At 49.0% G+C, this 24,892-nt stretch overlaps 1 protein-coding gene across 3 annotated transcripts; it reads left to right on the forward strand.

Annotated features, from left to right (window-relative positions):
• Window positions 1-24,543, forward strand: MTHFSD (methenyltetrahydrofolate synthetase domain containing). 3 transcript variants are annotated; one of them, XM_026494648.4, is made up of 8 exons: window positions 1-77; window positions 3,599-3,702; window positions 5,319-5,432; window positions 8,703-8,816; window positions 11,512-11,602; window positions 14,521-14,633; window positions 14,905-15,030; window positions 23,075-24,543. In XM_026494648.4, exons 1-8 carry the CDS (start codon window positions 62-64, stop codon window positions 23,582-23,584), a joined length of 1,188 nt encoding a protein of 395 aa, XP_026350433.1. In that variant the 5' UTR covers window positions 1-61; the 3' UTR covers window positions 23,585-24,543. The 3 variants fall into 3 exon arrangements, with proteins under 3 accessions (XP_026350433.1, XP_026350434.1, XP_026350435.1); XM_026494649.4 differs by lacking the exon at window positions 5,319-5,432 and adding an exon at window positions 5,173-5,286 and having other exon boundaries at window positions 8-77; XM_026494650.4 differs by lacking the exon at window positions 5,319-5,432 and having other exon boundaries at window positions 8-77.
• Window positions 24,544-24,892: the final 349 nt, after the last annotated feature.

Here is a 24,892-nt window from a genome sequence, read left to right on the forward strand (position 1 = left end):
GGGTGACGTCACTCCGCGCCGGATTCGGCTACTGGAGGCGTCGCTCACTGACTGCGTAGCCATGGAGCTGAGGACGGGTAAGGAACCGCGGGAGAGGCTGGCGGGGACCCACCTGAGGGGCAAGCGGTGGGCAAGCGGGCGAGTGAGGGGCCGAGGCGGGTGAGGGGCCGCCGGGGGACCCAGCTGAGGGGCAGGCGGGCGGGTGAGGGGCCGCCGGGGACCCACCTGAGGGGCAGGCGGGCGGGTGAGGGGTCGGTGGGGGACCTTACGGACGGGCGGGATCACCGGACAGGCGGGATCGGGAACGCGGAGAGGTCTGAGCGGGGCTAGGGGTCCAACCCGCGGCGGTCTCGGACCCTGATGCCCGACGCTGCCGGCGGAGTGACAGTCCTGGGGAGAAGAGAACGAGGGCTATTTGCCGTGCGCATGGTGGTGTCCGTGGGCCCCTGCCGATCGTAAGCACCATCTGTGAGATCTGCATTAGCAGCCCCACGGTGCAGCGGGGAGACTGAGGCTTACAGCTGGTGGTGGGGCAGGAGCGGAAACCAGCTTAGCCGCCGGGCCGCTTAATCCCTGTCGTCTGAAATGCTTTCCAAGGCCTCGCTGTGCCAGGCGCTGCCCAGGCTTGCTTCATGGCCCCTGGGCTTTAGGAGGTCAGCCTCTGTGGAGAAGAGCTTTGGTGATTGTTGCGGGATTGCTTGGCAAAGATAATGGCCAGTACTGAAGCCCACGTTGAGCCGGAGTCTGTTAAAGCCAGGTTCCACCACGGGGAGCACACTTCTGCTCTCGCCAGTGTGCAGCTGTCAACAGCCCGTCCACAGATGCTGCTAATTCAGATGCCTGCCGAGTGCCGGCACTGAGCTCAAAGCTAGAGGTGAAAGGATGGGTGAGACCCTCGTTGGCTTGACAGAGCCCACAACCTGTTAAGGGAAGTAAATAGGCAATTACACAACAGGGTTCAGGCATTTCACACAAATATAGGTCGCCTTTTATTATCCTAATCATTTCCAATGTTTTTATAACTTTTCCAAGGGCAAGGATGTGCCCTTTTACTCTCCCTGCTCCTCCCAATCAGCATTACTGCTTTCTAAATGGGAGTCACTCAGATGTTTGTGATTGATTGATTCTCCAGAGCGAGGACCACAATTTCTTACATTTCTTGTGGCCCACACAGTATCCTGCATGGTGTTGGGAATATCGTAGCGCCTATGGATTATTAGTGAAAGTAGTAAGTGTAAGAACCTTAAAGTTGTATCAACATAATTGTGTTTGGAAAAAAACCGGGTTCTCTGGGTTCCTAAAGGAGGGACAGCTGCCTGTGACTGGGCACTCTAAATACCTCCAGTGGGATGTGGAGTGTCAGGCAGACAAGGGAGAGGAGGTACCAAGGCCTGAAAGGCAGAAAGAGGTAGGCAGGTGTGTGGAAGCAGGGAGTAGTAGTGCTTGAGCCACATTTTGAATCCACAGAGAGGAGTGATAGGAGGTGAGGCTGAAGTGGGCAGCAGGGCGTTGTAGGCCAGAGCTCCTTGTGACCCTGTGACCAAGGGATCCCCAGGCAGTGGAGCAGAAGGCGGAGGAGAAGCTTCCTGGAGGTGGTGTTGAAGCCGAGCCTTGAAGAGTGAGGGTTTGTCGAAGGGACAGAGAGCTGAGCAGATTTGGCAGCAGACACCTTCAGTGCAGAGCTCCCAGCAGGAAAGAACAAGCCAAGTGCTGGAAACTGGCTGTGTGGGCCTACACAGGCTGCATCTTACAGATGTGTGTTCCCTAAGCACACCCAAATCTGGAGTTTTGATTTCTGGAGAGGCTTAGTAGCACAGCTAGGAGCAGGAGGCACCAGCGGTGTTTGTAGTGAGCTCCAAGAGGCTCTGGGACTGGGCTGCATGCCATGCCGAGGAGATCCAGGCCTAGCCAGAGGGCGTAGCTAGTGGAAGCCTTTAGCTCTTGGCCCTTATGCCTTAGAACTACATGTGGAGGGTTACCAAATTAAGGTAAAATGGGCAGGCGACGAAGTAACAAGATTGGAAACCACCTGTTGCCCTTCAGAAGGGGACTTCCTGAGTAAATTTTGGCCTGTCCCTACACTGGAACACTGTGCAACTTCAGAAAAGGACGGAGGTACTCTTGTATACCACCTGGGCTGATCTGCAAGCTGTTTGGCAAGAACACCAACGTGCAGGGCAGTGTGTGCTCTGTAGTGCACCACCTTAGGTAAAGGACATGCCAGGGAGTGTCTTCTGTGTGGGCCAGAGGTAGGGAGGAATTCAGGAGGAAAAACGGGTGTGCTGATTGCCCTGGGGAAAGGGAGCTGGTACCCAGCAGGCAGCGGGGAGAGAGGCTTGTCAATATAGTTCCCTCTGCATGTTTTCAAAATCTGTTTATGAAAAATAAACTTTTAGAATATAATTGATTCACATGATTCAAAGCCACACAAAGCAGAAATGTCTGGTGAGAAGCCAGCTGCCAGCCCCACTGCACCACCCATCCAGGTGATTCCCAGCTGTCTCTGGCCCTGGGCTGCTCCCTTGGGTTGCTTTTCAATGTCCTGCACTCATTTAAGGAAGACTGAGGACCTGAGGTTATACCTGCCCCTCCTTCCCACTCAGATGCTGAGAGGTGCCCCGACCACACAGTGCGTGTAGAACCGCACAGCTGGCTGCCGTGAACACCGAGTCCTCTGAAAGGAAGAGGTCGGCTCTCACTGCCAGCTTCGGCAGGGAGGGCAGGTTGGTGTTGAGAATTTACCAGTGAGTGAGTGAACTCCTCATGGGGAGTTCCTTGCCTCATGATTCTCATTGCTGGCTTCATGACAGATTGTTACAAAAACATCAGTAGGTAAAGTGATGTGAAACAGACTTCTGTACAAGTATGAGGATATCCTTTAAGACCAACGAAAATGAAAATTCAGTGAATATTTTAAAAATACGTCTTTGTGAAAGTGCTGGTCTTATGTTTTTCTACCTAATTGGAAACTGCTTTTTATAGTTCTCCGCTCCCAAGAGGAACACATGATTAATGAACATTTTATTAAAACTGCTCCTATCAAATAGTTAAAGAATGTTTGCTGCCAAAAAATATGCTTCTAAAGTTGGGTATAGAATGAGAAATTACTATACTAATAAAGGGGATTGTAATTGGTAATCCAAAATAATAGGTGGTTTACAAAGCACTTAGGTTTAAGGCAAGCTTTCTGGATTTATAGTCTGCGTGCACTAATCATAGCTGTGTCGAAACTAATTGGACTGAGGACTCCAGTGCCTTGACCGAACAGAATGTGCGTTTCCAAGCAAAGACCCGAGGAATGCTTGGGTATGTGGCTCACTTTACATTTTGTTCTGCCGCTCCTGCTGCTGCAGCTCAGTAGAGCTCGGTCAGACACCTGGGTTGTCTTGAATTTACTCTTGTTTTTGGACTTTAGCAATTTGTTGTGAGTTTATCACTAACCCTGATTTTTTGCTGTAGAGCTGAGAAGCCCTGGATTGGTCTGGTGTGATGGCGTGCTGAGGGTGCAACTGGAGCAGGCCCCCAGCAGCACCAGGCCTGCGCCTGAGGCAGGACTCCTTTCTGCTGCATTAACTAGTCCCACTCTTTGTTGCCATAGGTGTTTCCAAACAGGACATTCGTGAACAGATTTGGGACTACATGGAATCACAAAATTTAGCTGATTTTCCCCGGCCTGTTCATCACAGGATTCCCAACTTCAAGGTACTGAAGCATTCCTGGAGCATTCAAAAGGAAAACAGGCTATTCCTAAATGAGAGAGTTAGTAATGCAGTTACTGTCCTGCTTCGTGGTGGATCCGAGTTGGGCTAACGTTGAGTAGTGGTGTAAAATCCACACCACTGGTCTGCATGTCCTTTGTGTTTCGAGATATCCCTCGTCTGTGTTCCTTGACCTTCACTCATGGCCTCTTGCTCGTCTGTGCAGGTTTGGTGGGTTGGTCGTGGCTTGCCGTGAGGTGACGCCACAGCTACTGCTCATCCCTTCACAGGGAGTAAGAGATCCGTCCTGGCTGCAAGCACGTTATTTAGGTGGTCCCTTTGCTGAAAATTAGCTCCCTTAAGAATAGCAAGGAGGGATGCCCTCTGAGAGGGGGCCCCGGCCATTGCCTTTGGAAAGAGGAAGGCCTCGCTGGTCTCTGATGGACTCCAGGCCTCAGTTTCCGCACTGTTCAGAATAGAAGGTAATCAAAGATGTCTGTTTATGACACTGTTCATAGGAAACAAATTTGCTTGAAGGAGCAAACATACACAGCTCATAGTTTCAGCATGCATGTTTTCCACAAGGAAAACAAAGTGCTTTTTGGAAATACACTGATTGCTCTATCAGGCCCAAAGCACGTGTGGCTCGTTTACTTGCCATCATCCCCCATTTTGGCTGGACTTCTCTCCCTATGCCTGGCTTCTTGGAAACAAGCTCCCACCCTTCGCCAGTCTTCAGCTAAACTGGTTTCCGAGGCCATCCTGTACCTTTATAAAACTGTTCTTTTTTTTTTTTTTTTTTTAAAGATTTTATTTATTTATTTGACAGAGATAGAGACAGCCAGCGAGAGAGGGAACACAAGCAGGGGGAGTGGGAGAGGAAGAAGCAGGCTCATAGCGGAGGAGCCTGATGTGGGGCTCGATCCCGCAACGCCGGGATCACGCCCTGAGCCGAAGGCAGACGCTTAACGACTGCGCCACCCAGGCGCCCCTAAAACTGTTCTTTTTATATGTGTTTGTTGCTACTTTGTTTTGCTTTAGTGCTTGTTATCCCAGGGAGAGAAATGTACATGGAGTACAGGGAAAAGAGAAAGAGGGCCAGAATCAGTAAAAAATGTTTAAAAAGGAGCCAGCTGGGAGAGGGATGGAAATGCTGGGTTAATGGTAATATACTCCTGGTTTAGGCAGTTATTACACAGGTGTGTTCGTTTTGTGAAAATTCATCATACTATACACTTTCTACACCTTTTTGAATATATGTTTTATTTTGGTTTAACATAAATTGGGGCTAGGTTTCTTAGCCCCTTTCTACCCTGACTGCTTTCCCAGACTTCTTTGGGCGACTCCTAGATCTTGTCTCATACTTAGTGCACCCCACTTGTCTGGGTAAGATGCTAGACCAATCTGCTCACGCACGCAGTAGGCCCAGGATCGTGCTGTCCTGTCAGTAATGTGCAATTGCATTTGAAAACAGGGTGCTTCTCGTGCTGCTGAGCGTTTCCCACGCTTGCAAGCTTTCACAACGGCCAGAACCGTTAAAGTCAACCCCGATGCCCCCCAGACAAATGCCCGCTTCTTCGTCCTCGACGTAAGTGCAGCTCTGTCTGTTTGCCTGACTAGGGCTCTTATCTGGCTTGCCAAAACATCAGAGACCTAGAAGTTTTTGCCAGAACGCAGGAAGTTAAAGTGGACCCGGATAAACCGCTGGAAGGTGTTCGGCTGCTGGCGCTGCAGGTAATCCCATTTTCCTGAGCCAGAGCCCCGGCCACTGATAAAATGCATTCTCCCGGTCACTGGCAAATGTGTGCAGCTCCTATATTTAGAAGGATGGTGCTTCTAACTCCCTCCCACACAGAGCGTACCCTTGGAGTTGTTTTTTTCCAGGAACAGTCCAGAAGTCTTTCATTTGTTTGTCAGAGGTCATGAATGTTCCTAAATTCAAAGATAAAGGACGTTCAAAACGATGATCTTGAGGCACTCTTTGATCTGTTTCATCAGAAGGGAAAGGTTATGTTTATTTCCTTCTGCTACTTTTATAATTCTTTGACACTTGATAACCCGTGAGTAAGAAATCTGGTGGAGTCCCCAAAATCTATAAATCAGAACGGTGTTTCTTAACTTACATACATAGGCCCCTGTTCAAGGGAAAAAAAAAAAAAACCAGCCAAACTCCCCCAGGGTTGCTTTAAATTCACTAACTTAATTTAATGAGTATAAACAGAAAACTTGGTATAAATGTAAATGTTCATAGCTCTTAATGCAGCTGTAAAACCACAGTAAACCTGTAAGTTAAGTACAAACAAAACCGTACAAGCAGTAACATCCGTATATCAGCACTGATTTAATGTAACAGCTGCTGCTGCTTTTGCTGAGACAACTTACTGCTGATGAGGTGAATCCAGATCTTCGGAATTCCTCCTTAGGTGACCATGCCTTGTGTCGCCACTCAGCTTTCCCACAGCTCCTGGGGGGCCCTGGTCACGCAGTGCACCTTGCAGCCTGTGTGGAGAAGAGAATGCCAGAAAGTGATTTTACAGGGAATGAGGAGGGTGGAGGAATCCTCCTCTGGTTCTTTCAAGGATTGCGTGTAGGGGATCATTCTGTTTGCTGATTGCAGTTCAGCCCCAAGAGGAGCACCTTATTCAGGCCCTCTGGAAGCATTCTTTCTTGCCAGCTGTATTTCCCAGTCAGTAATTCACTTTAATGAAGTAGAGGAAATAATAACAGCAGAGAAGAGCCCGAAGTGAGTGGTTGCCTTGTGTGAGGACAAAACTCTGTCTGAACACTGCACCGTATGACCTCATTTCATTCAGCCAACAGCCCTGTAGGAGTGATCTCTGTTCCCATATGACGTGGCATAAGCTAGACACAGAGAGGTCAAGTGACTTGGCCAAGTCCCCTGTTTGGTAATGATGGAGCTGGGATTCCAACCCACACTGTGACTCCAGAGCCGGCTGTCTGCATGTATGAGGTTCTTACCAGTCAGCCCATCAGAGCACAAATCAAAGCCTTGAGTGCGTGGGAGATTAGTCAAGACATCCTGTAGGAGGACCGCAGCCAGGTAGCAGGATGGAATAACAGGGTCCTCACTGTCTCTTTGTTTATTCAGGAGAAAGAAAGCCAAGCTTTGAGAATCTGTTGTATTCCAGGCTCTCTGCTGGGCACAGGGATATAGTGGTGAAAAAGACATAAGATGTGTGTGGTCCCTGCGTTCTAGGGCTACAGATTCCTCCGTGTTTCTGGAAACAAATTTTGGTGGTTTAAGATCACGTGGGAAGCAGGTAAACCTGCATGATCCACAGCACCACCTAAGTGTAGGCAGGGACCCTGATGCACATGGCCGTAGTCCATGCCTGGGGACACAGTGGCCCGGGTTTGGAGATACACAGTTTCCTGGCTCAATCCCAGACCTTCAGGAGGTTTCTAGAGTCTGTTTTTTGTTTTTAAAGGTTTTTTTGTTTGTTTTTGTTTGTTTGTTTGTTTGTTTTGAGAGAGTGCACATGAGCAGGGGGGAGGAGTAGGGGAGAGGGAGATGGAGAAGCAGACTCCCCACTGAGCGGAAAGCCTGATGTGGGGCTTGATTCTGGGATCCCAGGATCGTGATCTGAGCCAAAGGCAGATGCTTAATCGCCTGAGCCACCCAGGCGCCCCTCCAGTCTGTTTTTAATAGACACCCTGATGGTACCTTAAGAACCACTGGCCAGGCCAGCATTTGCCAGCCCTGGCTGCATGTTGGCACCACCGAGGGAACTTTGAAAATTATCTGTTGCTGATGTCAGGTTCTGAATCAGATGCTTCGAGTGGGTCTGCACTCCCACTCCCCAGGTGATTCTAAAGTACAAGCAGCTTCCAGAAAAGAGGGAGTAACCAGCATAATGCACAGTACACCAGAATCTTCAGACTGCTAGTGCCCCCAAACCTCTTTCACACTCCAAAGGAAAGAGCACATGATCATGACTTGTGTTGAAATACTTCTTCTCTCATGGCCTTAAGGAAGCCAACCTGTGATTTTACAGGTCTTATATTTGTCTCAGGCTGTCATCTCCTGCACAAAAACTGAAATATACTCTTTTTACACCAAAGATTTTGTAATTTTACAATTGACTTATGGCCTGCCCTGGCAAAATCTTCAGGGATGCCTGTGGCAGTGGTTCTGGAACTTTCCTGGGCATCAGAATCACCTGGCAGGATTGTGAAAGCAGATTGCTGTGCCTGCCCCCCCTTCCCCCCGCAAGCTTCTGGTCCTTTCTCACAGGTGCCCAGGGGCTGCAGCTTCTGGTTGGGAACCTGCAGTTTGCGAATCCCTGCTGTGGGACTCCCACCAAGGTGTTTGGGAACAAAATAGAAGGGGCTGTGGACTCAGGACAATATAAAATATCGATTATAATGAGTACTAATCTCTGAGACTGGAACTTATTGAAAGCAAACTGGTTATGAAGGCTTGAGACCATGAAATGCAGGTTTCAAATGAAAGCATTATGGATGCCTGGGTGGCTCAGTCGGTTAAGCATCTGCCTTCGGCTCAGGTCATGATCCTGGGGTCCTGGGATTGAGCCTCACATGGGGCTCCTTGCTCTCCGCCTGCCCCTCTTCCCATTCCTGCTCTCTCTTGAATAAATAAATCTTAAAAAAAACAAAACATGGTGAGTGTAGTGTGTGAGCTGGGAGGGGAGGACACAGGAAGGTCCTCGTTGGAGTTCTAATGAGAATGGACCTTCCTTTGGATTTACACTGTCATTGTATATCTAGTGATTTTGAGCGGCAAGTAAAGTAGAACTCAGGAGTTTGACGACGCACTGCCCCTTCATCCTAAGTGGGGTAAAGTACTGGCCCTGAGTAAGATTGAACACCATGCATTTAATTGGGTTTGCAAAGAAGTCATTTCCTTGGTACACACCAAAAGATGCCAATAATAGTAACTTACTTCTGCCCCTGAAATGTTAACGTATGCAAGGAATTTCCTATGTTTAAATTTGTAATTTATTGATTGTCTTTTTTTAAAAGAGCAAAAAAACATTGTTGGTCCCAACACCACGACTGAGAACGGGGTTATTTAATAAGATCACACCACCTCCCGGGGCAACTAAAGACATCTTGAGAAAATGTGCCACCTCTCAGGTAAGTGCAGGAGGCAGCATCACCCCCAAGGAGAGCGCTGTTCTCAGCCGAGACTTCTGGTGAGTTAGAACGCATAAAATACACCACAGAATTGAAATTCATTTTTCACAAAGCCAGATGAGTAGAGATGGGAAAGTGTTCAGCAATCCTATCCGTGAAGGAGCCAAGTAGAAAAACCATGAATGCGTGTGTTCTGTTTGAGTCACCTGGTTTCTGTTTCGCACCAAGTTGGCAGATTGTATATTCTCTATTCAAAATGAAGAGAAAATGAGTTATCTGGTGCTCTGGTGCCTTCTCGTGTTAACTTGTGCCATAGTCTGGTGGCCCATAGCCTTTTCTTAAGTGCCACCAGAGCAACTGGGGACTCGGAGGAATTTCCAAAATACTTGGATTGGAAATTGCCTCACCAGTTCTGAATAATGGCTTTAGTGATTCAGTGATGTGGTTTTCTTGAGTGTTTACGATGTAGTAAAACTGAAGTTTATAAATACTACATTCAGGTGCCCTGTGGTGGGATTTGTCTTGTATTTTGCAGATAAAGAAATAGAATTTGGTGACTTTTTTCAGAGTCCTAGATGCAGGTCATTTAATTCCTGATCTTTTGGGAGTAAAAAATAGGGCATCAAGATACTCCTTTTTAAAAAAGATTTTCCACTTAAGTCTGATGTTTAAAAATTGAATGTTTATTATTATTTATTGATAACCTTATTTCAAAAATAGAATTTGATACAGCGTTCAAAAGTACGTGTAATAAAGTGAAATATGTGTAGAAAAAAGTGCAAAGGGAAAATAAAAGAAAAATAAGAGACAATCACGGTTCTGGTTGGTGTTCAGAAATGCAAACTGTGTGATCGTCTGCAGTTGGCACATGTGGGCCACAGACGAGAGCTCACATTACCCAGAGCCAGCAGGGAGTGTGTTCTGTGGTTCAGAAGTCATAGGTTTGGGACGGTCCCAGCAGTTGCCTTCCTGGGGTTGAGGTCTAGGTCAGTGTATCTAAGGGTCCCTCACAGGTGCCTGTGGTGGGTGTAGGGGTCTGTGTCTCCCTTAACAGCATCTCCTCCCCTCTGAAAGGTGACCGCCACGTTGTGTTGGCAGTAGTTCCTGTGATGCACTGGCACTGGCTTGTCCCTTACACGTGTCCCTGAAAGTGGCTGGGCCCAGGGTAGAGCAGGACCAGCTCTTATGACTGAACTTCACTGGGGATTGAGCAGTGGAGTTTGGGCTCTGTCAGCACATGAGACACTGGAACCTGAAAAGGACATTTCCGTTTTCTTGATGGCACAGGGGAGAGAAGCTCTTAGAGCCACGTCTATGTGCAGGTGTGCGTCATGGTGCAGTCATTATTTACGCTGCTAGAGCTTAGTGGCAGAAATACTGCCCCTGTGTGGGTCAATTCTAGGGGACTCACATGCGGCCTTACTTTTTGGCAGATAAGTCTCTGAGTTTGTCCCTTATCACCTCGCCACCAGCCACCTGTGTGATCTTGGTGTCTGTTTATCCTCTAACTCAGTGTTCCAGTAACCATCTCCATGGGCAAACAGAAATGTTTGTCAGCTGAGTTTTTGTGGAATCCAATGAGACTTTGGAGAATCAGGGAGACTCCTGGCTGCTCACACTCTGTCTGGCCAACAGAGCAGGTGAAGCTGACCAAGGGAGGGAGGAGGAAGTCTGATGGACAGCGTTTCAACACAGGAGTCTGCTCACCAAGGCTGCCAGGCACCAAGCAGATTAAAACAGGGTTGAGGATGTGGGCCGTAGGTGTGAGATGCCAGCTGCCGTGGCCATTGTGAGATTAAGCAAAGCCGGCCTTCCCACTGTGGGGCACAGTGGGCCGGTGACTATGGTCTGACTATTGAGAGGCCCCAAACCAACCCCCTGTACTGATCCCATAAGTGACTTGTCACATTCTTGTAGACGAGGTGTAATACCACATGCAGTGACCCTCCAGTGCGGGGCACTTGTCTGTACAATGTCCTAATTTGGCTCTTAGATGGATCTGTAGCCCTCGCTATCTGAGACTCATGGTCATATCAGCCTCCTTACTCTATGAATGCAAGCCTCCGTTAGTGTAAATGTGTGTACTTTTGGTACATTTTGGTTGAACAAGTAGTATTTCATAAGTGAAGATACCACACGTGAAGGTAACAGCCCAAGTATCTTATACATAATCTGTCTCACACTTTTACTGACCACGTCTTACGTGCTAAATGCATCACCACCATGATCTCCTTCCATTCCAGCACTAGTCCGACAAGGCAGCAGGTGGCACCTCTGCCTTAGAAGTGAAGAAACTGAAGATCAGCTTCTTCCTCTTGAGGTCACAGGGCTAAGAGGGGTCTGGACCCGGTTCTGTGTGACTTCTGAGCCTGTGGTCTAACCATTGTGCTCTTCTGCTTCGTGGAAAGAAATAGATTTGCTCAGTATTGGGAACTTAACATCTTACTCATTTGTGCTATCAGTTCCAAGTGGCATCCTTCCTGGGGAAAACTTGTGAGAAATTATCCTAAGATGGTTTCTGAGCCGTGGTTTTCCTAAAATGCCACTTCCGCAATGCTGCTTGTTCGTTGTAGGGTATGAGTTTGCCTCATGCAGGAGGTTGATTCAGACCCTGAGTGCTCCTCTCCTGTGAACTGTGAGGTGGGGCAGCCGCTCGCTGCCCAGGAACCATTCGGGCCCACATCTGTGTTCACAGGGCGTGAGGAACTACAGCACTCCCGTGGGCTTGGATTCCAGGGTCCTTGTGGACTTAGTTGTGGTGGGGTCCGTTGCTGTTTCTGAAAAAGGTAAGATTAAAGTTGGAAACTCTTGGATGTGACCTGCAGCTTGACGTTCTGCTGTCTGTTGATCTTTTAAACAATGACGGTAAGTAATTTCAGTTTTCTGGGCACATGTCTGTCCTCTGAAACCACTGTATCTCTCATTCATTTTGAAGAATTAACTCAGTCCCTCATACTCAATACCATCACAGTATTTTCATTTTTCTTAGGAAAAATAAAGTGAAATCATCTCTCTTACAGGTAGTGAAAGATATTTCCTCTATTCTTAAGCTACCTGGAACTGGAGCTGGATTTATTTGTAGTATGTCAGTAAATAGTTGGTTTTGGAGAATCTCCAGTGAATGGAAAAACATGAGGTTCTAAACCGTGTTTCTGTTAGGAAGCAGCAGCCTCTGGGCAACACGGGGTGTCCCGAGCCTGCCTGGGGAGGCCTGGTGCTGTGCTGTTCAGGCTGGTGAGGGGGGAGGGTGTCCCATGCTGCTGCGTGCTGTTTGCCCTCTGCCAAGCTGCCTGCGGGACTTGGGCCCCTGTGATTCCCCTGGGACCTCTTCCCGCTCCGCTGCTCTACCCCAGGCCTGGCTTGATACTCTTCGGAGATGATCTGGTTATATTGCTGCTTATACTGCCACGGGCTCAGTGAGTTCCAGGTGAGGTCAGCCTGTCATAGATGTGCGCCTGCGCAGTGTGGTCAGGCCCCCTGCTGGGAAAGCATTGTCTCTCCTCCTTCCCCTCCAAGAGGAAAAAAGACTGTTCTAAGATGCACATTCTTAAAACTGTCCCTTTGGAAATTAACCAGCCAGAGCCAAGTTCTTCCTTCAGGAGAGCTTTCCAACAAATAGTTGGTAAGAGATGCTCTTAAGTCATTCATTCCAAATCCTTAGCGTCATGTTTTTAAATACTGGCCTTTCATATCTTCACCTGGAATATACGGTGTTTGCCAGCTCTCTGCACTAATATGTGAGACACTGTAGTGCTTCATTCTTTGCTTTCTCTGTATTTCCAGTTGCAGCGCTTTGTCTGTGTCATCAGGGATGGGTTCCCATGAGCACACGTTTCCTGGGTGCCTACTGTGAGCCAGGTATCAGGCCAGCCCTGGGTTGTCCCTGCCTTGGGCCCACAGTGAGCTGGAAGAGCAGGCAAATCAGCGGAACTCTGGTGTGATGTGCTCGGTTCTTCACGCAGAAGTCGGCACTGACATTGGTGGGGGTCAGAAGAGCCACCCTCGGGCCCTGAGCAGGGCAGCGCCTCAGAAGTGACCTCAGGGCTGGGTGTTTTGGAGAGAGGTGGAGTAGGAGAGGACTTCAGGACAGAAGTGGCAGTGTGTTCAGGTAGCATGGCCCTTCAGTAGGTTGGGGTTGGCTTTCCAGAGGCCATGAGGCCAGAGGACAGGATTGGGGTCATACTCTTCTGGCAGTGGGAAATTAACAAAAGTCTTCTTTTAAAAGATCAGGAGTTTTCTTTCTTAGCTGAGGGTGTATGAAGAAAACAGTGTTCTGTAAATGTCGTCATTCAGGTAACCCCCAATCAACAATAAAAGTCGCCATGCGCACGTGCAGAAAATTGGAATGGCACAGAAAACACCACCTGTACTCTTCCCAGATGCCCACTGTCAGCGGTTCCTTGTGTCGACACAGATGTCTGTGAGTCCACACATATCCTGCATTCTGTGTGCGGGTTATGATTTTCCTGGTTCTGTTTTTCCAGGAGGGGCATCAGCACTTCATGCCCTGCTAGATGCTATCTGGCCAGGGTCTCTGCCCGTCTGTGCAGATTGATGGGTATGTAAGTTGTCACCAGGGTTTGATTTTGGCTTTTCCCTTACGGATCGCACTAAAGTGAGGTGTAGTCCTGTGGTAGAGTTTCTGTGTGCCTTCGAGGGCCATCCATGGGATAACTCCAGCAGAGGAATTGTTGAACCAAAGCGTGGACTTGAAATCCTGGTGGCTGTTGCCAAAGAACCCACTAGAAAGTTTGCCTACCTCACATCCCCAGCACCTCTCTCCCTGCTCCCTCATGAATAACTAGAATCATCAAACTGCCATGTTTACCAATCCAGTAGTGAATAGTGGTGGTTCATGTGCCATCTGATTGGCTTTTAATGGTGAGGGAAGGGGGTCATTGCTCACGTTTGCTGCTCACCTGCCTGCCTCTGCGGACTGTTCTGTCCTTTGCCATTTCTTTGCTTCACTGTCTTATGCTTATTCGCTCATATGGTTGGAGGTTGGTAATGACAGATGAGAATCTCAGACACACGGGCAGTAGTGCCCTTGGTGAGGATGCTGCTGCTGATGTTAAGCGGAAGTTAGAATTTCTGCCGCGTCACGGGCTTCCTGATGGCGGGATGTGTCGTTCTCGTGCGAGCCAGAGGCACTGTCATGTTTTCTGTCTTGCTGCGACTTCCCTGCTTTGTAGCCTCTCATGCAGCTTCAGCTAAGCCTTCCGCGGGCCCCATCTAGGAGTCCACGGTATGGAACTAGCTGCCAGACCCGACCCTCTTCCAGGGACTGCTGGGCTTTTCAGAAGACAAGGTGATGTCCTCTTAAATCACGTATCCCTGTTTTAATTTTTATTTCCTCTCCAAGAGAAATCGATTAGAAAGATTTTGTTTTTAGTAGGAATTTGTTCTTAGTCTTTTTAAAAACTACTCTTTCATTGCTTTTACATGTGAGTTCTGCTCACGTAAACACAGGTTCCATTTCCTTTTGTAACACATCTAAAAGGCTTAAGCTTCACATCACCGTTTGCTGACCCCTGTACGTATGCAGTGTCAGCATGCCCCTGAACCCCACTGCTGAGGGCTGCCTGTGGGATCACTGTGGAAGTTTCTAAGGAGGTGCCAGGAATATTGAGTGCAAGTTTCTGCTTCCACTGCTACCTAATGAAACATTTCCTCCTGAGATACTGATGCCCTGCATGTCTCTTAGGCTGGAGAATTGGGAAAGGAGAAGGTTACGCTGATCTGGAATATGCCATGATGGTGTCGATGGGAGCTGTCAGCCAGGGGACGCCGGTGGTCACCATCGTTCATGACTGCCAGGTGCTGCCCATGAATGGGCCAAGCAGAGCTACTGCCATACCCCTCTGAGAGAGCAGGCGGGGAGGGAAGGAGACAGACGCACAGAGACAGACTGGTCTCTGCTTTCATTCCACGTCTGCTGTGAGTGGTGGAGATCAGCCGGAGCTGGATCTGTTTGGCAGTGAGGCCTTATCCCCGTGGGTCTGGTGAGCCCTGTGCTTCCACCGTGCAGTGCCGTGAGCACAGGAGCCACATTCCCCATCAGCCCCCTCACCCACTTCTGTTTGACCAGGTCATCAACATACCTGAAGCGCTGCTTGAGGACCACGACCTAACAGTGGACTACATTCTCACTCCGACGAGAGTCATTGCCACAGGGTGCGAGCGCCCAAAGCCAACAGGAATCTTGTGGTCCAAGGTGGGTCCTGTGGCCAGCAATGGCCTGTAGTTCAGAGACATCTCCTCTTGTGTGGTACTCTTTGGCATGCAGCTATCCCTAGACCCAGCATGTCTGTGCATTAGAATCATCTGTAAGCTTTTGATAACTCAGCTCCTCTATCACAATCTCCAGGCATGGGCCCAAGAATCTCCTTTGCAAACCTGTGGGATTCTGATAAGCAGCCTGGTTCAGGGTCTCCTGCTGCAAGACACCACTTCTAGATGGCAGAAGGAACAGTCCACTCAGAGGTCCGATGCCTTGACATACTGTTGGCCAGCGGGTTTCATCTCTCAGAGCTATGTCCCACCATCCTGGCCACGACAACATACTGTCTCGTCAGCTTTCCCGTTCTAAGTTCCGCTTGTCTTGCTGTGACCTGGCTCTCCAAGCAGTACCCACAGCCTTCATGAGCTGATGTCTTTGTGACTTCTCTCTGCAGCACAGTCAGTGGCACACATTACATCAGTCTACAGAAGGAGCTCGATCCCAGAGGCCAACCTGTAGGTTATGATCTTGCCTGCTGGCAAGCAGCCAAAGTTACTGGGGAAGCAAGGAGAGTTGTGCTTCGTTTGGACTGACACCATTGGTCCATGTCTTCCACTCCTTAAACCTGAATCGTCAGAGTTGGAAAGCAGCCTTCCCTTGGGCGTGGAAAACCAGTAACATCCACCTTCAAGGTTGCTACCAAAATGAAACACCACGGCACAATGGGCCTTTCCCACAAACGCCACAGTCAGGCAGTTTTGGGGCCTGTGCTCCTTCTAGATTAGCCCCGATTAAAGCAGAGAGGAGGAGCACACGTGACCTGGAAGCGAGTAGATGGGTCTCTCCGAGTGTAGGCAGAGTGCCATTGGGAAGGCATTGGCACCATTTGTGAATATTCAAATATCCCTTGGTGTCTTCCGTAAGAACTTGGGTTTACCTTGGAATTTGGTTCCACAGCTTCTCTTTAAATGGAGACAGCTACACGGGTCGCAGGAGCAAGGTGGCATTTGCTCACAGCTGAGAGGTTGGGTCTGGGGAGGCTGCACAAGGGGCTAGTCACAGTGAGGCTGCAGGTCCCTCGGAGGCCAGCTCTTCATAGACGTTGGCCAGCTACAGCCCACCTTAGGAAGATTCCAGGTGATCTCTCTAGGAAGAGAGAGAAAGGTGTGCTGCTTTGGGGAATGGCCATGGTTACATCCTGCTAATTTTAACAAAAATACAAAAATAGCAACAGGTGATGTTATTGGTCATGTTACGTGAAGAGACTCCTTCTATGTCAAAGGAAACCACATCAACTAGAGGTGCCAGCGACACAGCTGGCCACACTGTGTGTGCAGCCTGTCAGGACCAGCACTGTTTCTTCACATCCCAACCGTCTCACCCTCTTCCTGGAACATCTCATTGCTAGTGAGGCCTGGGTGAGAATCACAGACTTTCAAATGCCGTTTCTCATCTTGGGGTCCTGTGTTCTTTGTTCTTCCACCCCTGGGCCTCCATTTGCATGAATCATGTGAGAGCAGCGACTTTCTCCAGCCCCTGGGGCTTCTGTTCTGGCCTTGCTGTGTATGCAAACAGAGTGAATTTTCATCGGCATTGGGAAAACCGTCCTTGAATTCCACTGAAGTTTTGGGGAGGGGTGGGGGAAGTTCAGTGCTAGGGTATGGCATTATTTCACATCGACTCTTTGATACACATTGGCATATCCTTCTGTGATTTTCTACCCATAGACCCATTATAGTGTAGGTATTAGAATCCCAGAATTTGCCTCTTGTGTATTTTGTTGGAATATATGGAATCACAGTTCCTTCTAAACACTAGACCTCTCAGATGAAGGTTATGAAATACATACAAAATGTGATGCATTTTTTTTTTAACTCGTTCTTATTGCACAAAGATTATGCAGCATTTGACTCCCTGGCCTTTGTCCTACCTTCTCAGGGTTGTGTGTGGCGTCCCTGACTGGGACCAGGCTGCTATGGACTCAGCTGTCCAGCTGTAGCTACTTCAGACAGCGGGCTTCCTTGACCCACCTCCTGCTTTTCTCTGCCTGTGCCTTGTGGTTTTAAAGATGGGAGACCGGGTGGGGCAGTGGTTTAGAGTGAGGTTAGAAGCTGCAGCAGCACATCGCAGTCGCACTGTGACCTTGGTGCACCCTCTGCAAGCCCCCCACCATTTGTTTATCTGTAAAGTGGGGTGCTGACAGTGCTGACCTCACAGGCAGTACACACAAAGTGCCTGCTGAACTCGGCCATTGTCACTGTTGTGGGGGTCACAGGTGTGAAATGCAAGTCAGTAATTGTGAGAAATGTACCTGAACACTGTCGCTGCTGGCAGAATCCTTATAGTTACCCTCTGCGTGGTATACTGAGCCAAGACAGGGCCTTGCCCATGTCTCTCCATGGCACTGTTAACAACATGTGCCCTTCACCGCCTCTCAGTGAAGGAGAAAGAGACACTCCTTCCAGAAGGTGTGTCTCCTGTGTTCATGTGGGGTCCTCCTTTTCCTCAGAGCGGCCTCTTACATGGTGTGGACCCGGTGACTTGTAGAACTCTGAGGGACTTGGCCATGTCTGAGCTACAAGGTGCCATGACTGCCTCATTTCATCCACAAGCTGCCTGCCCTGAGAACCTAGAACTCCCTGAGCCCTCCTTTCCCCTCCGGTCCAGCAGGTCTACCCTGGTGAAAGAAGGTGCTTTCCCCAGGATTTCTGCGTGGCTGATGTGTGATGGAAGAGACCTGGCTGCTGAGGCAGGTCCTAAACCTCTGGGCAGCGCTTCCAGCTCAGGTGGTCTTTTAGTCTCTGGGACAGTAATCCAGATGTCCCTGCCTGTGGACAGTCATGTGTAAGGTGATCTGTCGTGGCTCAGGATCCGTTTGCCTGCATCTTTTAGCTCTGGCAGGAGTACACACTGATGGTGGCTGAAGTCCCCAGCAGCTAGCTTCCGGCAGCTCCCTCACAGCCCAGTCAATTCCCAGGGCTGCAAGGTGTCAGGTGAGTCATGGCAAAGCAGTGAAGCATCCCGCTTGGGAGCCTGGCTGCCTGCTAGACCCACGTGAGTGCCTGGAAAGCAGCAGCAGGATGGAGTCCTCTGCGCAGGGAAGGCACCAGGCTTCCCTAACACGCTCCCCTCACACAGCCCCACTGGGCTGAGCCTCTGGACAGCCGAGACCCATACCTCTTTTATTACTTCCTGCTGAGCTAGAATGAGGCAAAGGGAAGGTGAAATATTTATTTTAAGAATACCCTGGAGACATGGTTAGGCAGCGGGGTGTGGCTGCAGCTCCAGAGAGACCCAGGGCACCCACGAGACTGCTCCTTGCCACCAAAGCCACAGATGAAAGGACTGCTTCCCAGCCCCCTTGCTTCTTCCCACAGTAATTCTGGAAAATTGTTTTCTCCTTAGTTAAGAAAATGGGATGGACTTGTATCCGAATATCAACAATAGTTATCTCTGCAAGCTGGGATTTCAGATTTCTTTTCATTGTTTCCTAAATTTCCCACAGAAAATACACACGTATATAGTCAACGGTATTCAGTAGAGAAAACAGGACATTTGAAACCATTTTCCAGGGGCAACCTTCTGCCCAGGCTTGTTTGCCTCCAGTTCTACAAGGAGCCTCCATTCTCCGCACTCTCCCAGGTGGTAAAAAACGAGAACCCAAGTTGCAAGATGGTTAAATGTGTACTGTTTCTTAGAAGTCATGTGCTTGTGCATGGCGGTGACACCGAACTGTCCAAGCTGGTTGTGCAAAGCATATGCCTGTGTGTGAGGCGGACCACATGGGCCACTCGTCCTCATGTGGCTGACACTTGGGTGTGGAACTAAGCCTAGAGCTGCCGGGCATGGACTTGTCCCACACACGGCTCCGAACTGGCCCAGCAAGAGGGGACCTCACTGCTCTTGTGGGCCCATTACACTGCCACCTCCCCCTGAAGAGCATAGCACAGGCAGGAGCTGTGGTTTGCAGATGGAAGCTGGCATCTTGTTGTGACAAAGGTTTTGAAGTGATTGTGTATACCAGAAAATAAACAGTTTTTCTTAGTGACTTCCATGGCCACTCCCAAGTAGAACCATCTCCTTGATTGTGGGCATGGTTTGAAGCAGTGATGGTGTGCGGTCCTTGCCCTGCTGGTCCTTCAGCAGCCACAGCAAAAGCATAATTATAAAGGACTAACGCTGTGGGGGCTTTTTTATTGATAAGTGACACCTTTGATCAGCTATGTGCAAAACAATGTCTTAAATGAGCCCTATTATCATTAAGAGACGCTGTCATTGGAGAGCAGACAAATGCTGCAAGGCATGAATGATGTCTGGAAGACAGTGCATTCAGTGGCTGTCTGTGTTCCTGCTTGCTTTATAGAATGATCTCGCCTTGGTCATTTGAAAGTGCTGTATCTGAAACTATTTTTGGTCAATGAAAAGCATTAGTCTCATGCAAGACAACTAATAATTTTTGTGGAGGTTGTATTTCACATTAGAAATACTTACAATGTTCCTGTTTCCTTGCCAGCAGCTGCTCAGATGGGTCCTGGCATTTTAGAATGAGAGGGATTCTAAAGATCGTCCGTCCCAGTCTCTCTATCTTCTGGTCAAGTAAAGTGAGAGCCAGGAAGAGCAACAGGTCCAAAATTATGAAGCCAGTGGGTAGTAGAGGCAAGATTAGAACCGGTATCTCTTCCTGGGTTGGCCACAGGTGCCATGAGAGTGACATTTCTGATCTGTATTGGATTTAGCAAGTATTTCTAGGAGATAGGATTTTTCATTTAATCTTTAAAGAGGATGTATATTTATAAATGTCATTTGTAAACATCAGAGATGAGTGGTTGTAGCATATAAAAGAAAATCAAATTTGCTCTATACTATTTAATGAAATGGTTAGTTATGGAAAAGCAGAAATACTTTTTTATGTTTGATTGATGGGCGAAGTCTTTCATTTCACATGGCACACTTACAGAACGTAACAAATGTTCCTAATTGCTAGCCAGGAAAAACAGCATAGCCCTGCCGTGGACTGTCCTGAGTGTGAAGCCAGCCCGTCCAGTTGGTGCACAGAGGCCTCTGTGTCAGCTGTGGGGCAGCCTTCAGCCCAAGCCACTCCGCAAAGAGCACAGAAATGGCAAACAGCTGGGAAAGTGGCAGAAGCCACCTTGTAGACAGGGAGATTTTTCCATTTAGAACTTGTGGGTGCAGAAGCGTGAGCTGACATTAAGCTTTGTCATTCCTTACCCAAAAAACATCCTGCTCTCGAGATGAGCAATTTTACGTGGAAGTGACGTATTTGGCCGTTTCCATTTCTAAAGATCTGTGTGTGTGTCGGTGTGGCGGTGCCGTAGACTTAGTTCATAATCTGTGCACGGTTAAAACATTTTTGTTGTTCAGCTGATTATAGTTTGTCCATGTGCCAGCTTGGGATAAAGTAGCTCCCTGTGATGTCCAGAGAAGGATATATTTTTGCCTCATATGACATGTTTTAAGTGGATTTCTGCTGCTGAGTGTGGAGCTTTGCCCCATGAGCTGGGTTTCGTAAGAACACTTGCTTTGGCCTGAGGGAACCCTGTGGTTCCACCAGGCAGAAGCACATGGGAGTTTTAGTACTTGGGGCGGTCACCCAGCTGAGACAGCTCCGAGCGGGTGTTGGAGGAAGTGTGGTGTTTACCAGGGGGTTTGGCCTCCCTGCTCTTGTCTACTGGTGTCACACTGAAATGACATTCAGTTCTTCTATAAAAGAATGTAGTTACGTTTCCTCTGATTGTAATTGCAATTTTAAATTTGGTCATCCTTTCTAAATACTTGATCTAGTAATTTAAGACATCCTTAAGAATCTAATTATGACCATTTTAGGGGCACCTGGGTGGCTTAGTCAGCTAAGCATCCCACTCTTGGTCTCAGCTTAGGTCTTGATCTGAGAGTTGTGAATTTGAGCCCCAAGTTGGACTCCACTGGAGCTCCGCTGGGCATGGAGTCTACTTAAAACAAAAAAGAATCTAATTATGACTATTAGTTTAAATCTGTTTTGAAATACACCGAAAGGACACAGGAACCTGAACTCTTTAAGAAGGTGGATGGGGGTGTGGGAAGAAGTTGGGTTGTCTGGACTTAGATCACCTTCAGGAATCTTTGGGACCAGAGCCTCTTAGGGTACTGGCCCGTGAGCTTAGTCATCTTCGGAAGAATCACATAAAAAGAATTGCAGAGGGTCAAGTGGAAGAAAACTTCCTTTTGATTAGAAAAGAGTAGTTTACATCTCCTGCATATCTCCATGGCACAGAAATGGTATGTGTTTGTTTCTCTGCATCTCACTAATGGGAAACATTAGAAGGAGCAGGTCTTCCTTTGAGCAGTATATGGCAGCCAGGCATCTAAGTGCTACTTTGGTGGCCCCGGTAGACAAGTGCCACCTGCAGAGGCTTCTGACGTGGCTGTGCCTGGGAGCAAGGGCACTGTCCATTTGGAGAGAGCTCTGACCGAGTGGAAAGGCTGTGCCAAGGTGGAGAGTATTGTCCACTTAGTGCTAGGAGAGAGAACCAGGTACTAAATTAATGAGGATAAGGAGCCTTAAAGTTTGTGAGAAGGTACGCGAATCGACTGTTCTTAGGTGTTTGAGTTTCTTTGAATCTTCCTCTGAATCACTGATCCTTAACCTGGGTCCTGTGTACCTCTTCTGGTTTGGAGATCTATGAATAAAGTTTGGAAAATTGCACACACAATTGCTGGGGACTCGTTCTTGGGAAGGAACCCCAGCTTCTCTCAAAGGTCTCCGACACCCTGGCAAGGATAAGAACCATTACTCTAGTTACATACAATTCTGAATACAATGAGAACATTGTTACTAATTGAGCTGTTTATTTTTGGAGGAAGGTTTTACCTGTCTAACTCGTATGCTGATCTGTTTTCCGACTTACCCAGGTTTGTGGGAAATCCCGTGTTTGGACCATTGCCTGCCTCTTGGTAATTGGCCATTTACAGGCTTTGTGCCCTAAAAAAGGACAGAAAGCATCTCTAAAGAATGAGGATCGCTAAGAAGGACTGAAACAGTGTGTTTCTGTATTTTTTCTGCTGTGTGATTTCCAGAGTGACAGAAAGCCGGTTCTGCCCCGGGCTCTATTGTCCGGTTCAACCTAACACGCAGGGCTGCAGCATGTGCGGCTGCCGCACTGGGCTGGGACCTTCAGCCTCCACACTGCAAGCTGGATCGAGGCAGCCCCTGTGCTCGCGGGCCCCGCTTGTCAATCCCAGTTCTTAAGGATCAGAAACCGCCTCACGTAGTGCGGTTCTTCTACTGCCTCCTTTGTTGCAGGGTCCCAAAAGGCCAAACATGTCCTTCGTATAGGAATCCTATTCATTAAGACCAGACGTTTTGTATAGTGTTATCTTGTAGCTCGACAACCCGTTGCTAGAAAGCGTTTTTCAAAAGTGGTGTTCTATTTCAGATTTGACTTGTTTCTGCATTTTCAGTGACACCTTGAAAGGTTTGGTCCCTGAGAAATGCTCCTCCGGTGGAGGTTGGGAGAAGGAGGAGGCCTGGGTGGCCCTGTTAAAGATCCCATCCCATCCAAAGGCATAAGTTGGGAAGAGGGGGCAGGCGTGGAGGCAGAAACCCCCATTATTCTGGAGGTCGCCAGGGGTGTTGCCACTTGTGACCGTGTAATCCTCCTTCCAGTAACCTTACTTTCCCTTCCGCATAGGAAGACTTTGGTTTTCTACGTCCTGGGCCTCCAGGAGAATAGAGAAAACCATTCCCTTGCTTGCCAGCTGCCATCTCATGTCAGGCACAGTCCAGAGAAGACAATCCAGAGTGGCTCTGGGGATCCCAGATTTCACTTAATCTGGGGCAGCGTGGGGGCTGGGGTCAAAGTGATGGATTAAGACAGAGGGGTCCTTCTTCCCAAAGAGCCAGGTTGGACCACTGGTACAGCATGGCAGAGAGACTGCTTACCTGAATAGAAGCAGAGGACGCTGTATGACTCTGATTTCTCCTCCCTCCTGACCAACTTTGGACACCTGGAGAATAGCTGGAACTGCTTTGCTTTTTCAGATCAGCTGTGAGGTGATGGGGAAAATCCCAATACTCAGAAGCCTTCGTTACCGAGAGAGGCAGGCTGGGAAAGATGTCACCCTTCAGGATGAGCCCCGGCACCTTCTGGGAACCAGCAGCCTGCAGCCACCTCCCCTGGGCACTGTCAGAAGACCCTGGGACCCACACCAGCCCGGATCCTGTTCCGGGCAGGGGGAGGATGGGCCTGCTAACACTGTTTACGTCGGGAACCTTCCCCGGGACACCCGAGTGAGTGAGCTGAAGAGAGCCCTCCGAGAACTGGGCGCAGTCCCCCAGAGGCTCACGTGGCAGGGGCCACAGCGCAGGGCCTTCCTCCACTACCAGGCCCCCGCCTCAGCCCAGCAGGCTGTCTCCTGCTTGCAGGGCTTGCGCCTGGGTGCTGCCACCTTGAAGGTGGCACTGGCCAGGCAGCAGAGGGCCGGAGATGTGACAGGCGGCTGCTCAGAGGAGCCATACCCTGACTTCTGCTCGGCTGTCTCCGACCTGTGATGATGTGCTGCTCTGGTCCCCGTGGAACGTAAGGGGCCCGTACAGTGGGACTCGGCGAAGTGTTTCTGCATGAGCTGCTTTGGGCCCAGGCCTTTCTAGGATGGCCCAGCCTTCTGTTACTGTCTGGGACCTCCTGATGAGTAGCAAGGTAGCCAGTAGTGCACTGCCGACATGTCCAGGCCTTGCTCTGGGTCCTTCAGCCTGCCTGCTGGATGTTACAGCTGTGCTGGTTTCTCTGTAGTAGTTTAGAGGCTGTGGGGAACCAAGTGGGTGATGAACAAGTGGGAGTAGATGGTGATAGCGGTTAGGAGCGCCTGTGCCCTTGATTTCGGTGGGGGGGGGGGCAGGGATCAGGTGCCAAGCACACCGTGCTGTCCTTGGATCCTTGGTCTGGTATGACTACAGCAGGACAGCTGTATTCACATCGCAGAAGCCAAGTCCCCTGAGTGCAAACTGCTTGTCACAGCTCAGTGCTAGTGTCAGCGATGGAGAGCCAGTGTGTCGTGCGGGTGGCGTGCATCTCACTTCTGGGCCCTCCTCGCCTTTCCAGCCTCCCCCCGTCTCCGGGTGAGCACCCTGCACACCACGCTGTCTTGTAGGAGGTGCTGGTTGTGGAGAAAGTTGTCCCAGCCTGCATCACAGTGACAGAGATGCTCATGCTAACTTGCCCAATGCCTGGTGTTTCTCGGGATTTTCCTCCAGTTTTCTGTTCCTAAAAACAAAACTAGATTTTGGCTGAACTATGCTTTCTAAACAGAAGTGTTTTTGCATTTGATCCTGGGCAAAAAGTCAAAGTAAGCATTTTAGTGGGGATTCCATTTTTTTTAATGTATATGTGTTCAAAATTTTGATTTTTTTTTCACCGGAGGGTCTTACTGAGCATGTTTTCCGCATACGATCATACCTCAAGAGGGTAGGCCTTGCGTGTACTTTCAATAAAGCTATCTCCCTTTGCAAAAGCATTTTACCGTTGGTTTTACAATGAAAACACTGTGGAGATGTCGGAAGGGAAGTCTGCATTTAGATTGCTCATTAAGTGCAGGCTCCTTTCCCCAGGCGTCATGAGCAAAGCGAAGGCCAGAAATATCTGAAACACAGGCCAGCACCTCTCCTTCGGGCTTCTGGGCCCACTCTTCTCCGCCTGAACCATCTACCGAATGCACGTGGCTGGTTTCGTTTTGTCGCCCGGCGCTCAGCTCAGACAAATCTGGTCATCTAAGTCCTCACATTTGGGGGTTTGGGGGAGGGGGGTGGTTTGCCTTGCTGTTGTTCTGTTGTTGTTGTTTCCTTTTTTTTTCATATTTTTTT

This window comes from Ursus arctos, unplaced genomic scaffold, assembly GCF_023065955.2.
Source record: "Ursus arctos isolate Adak ecotype North America unplaced genomic scaffold, UrsArc2.0 scaffold_19, whole genome shotgun sequence".
Classification (NCBI taxonomy): domain Eukaryota; kingdom Metazoa; phylum Chordata; class Mammalia; order Carnivora; family Ursidae; genus Ursus; species Ursus arctos.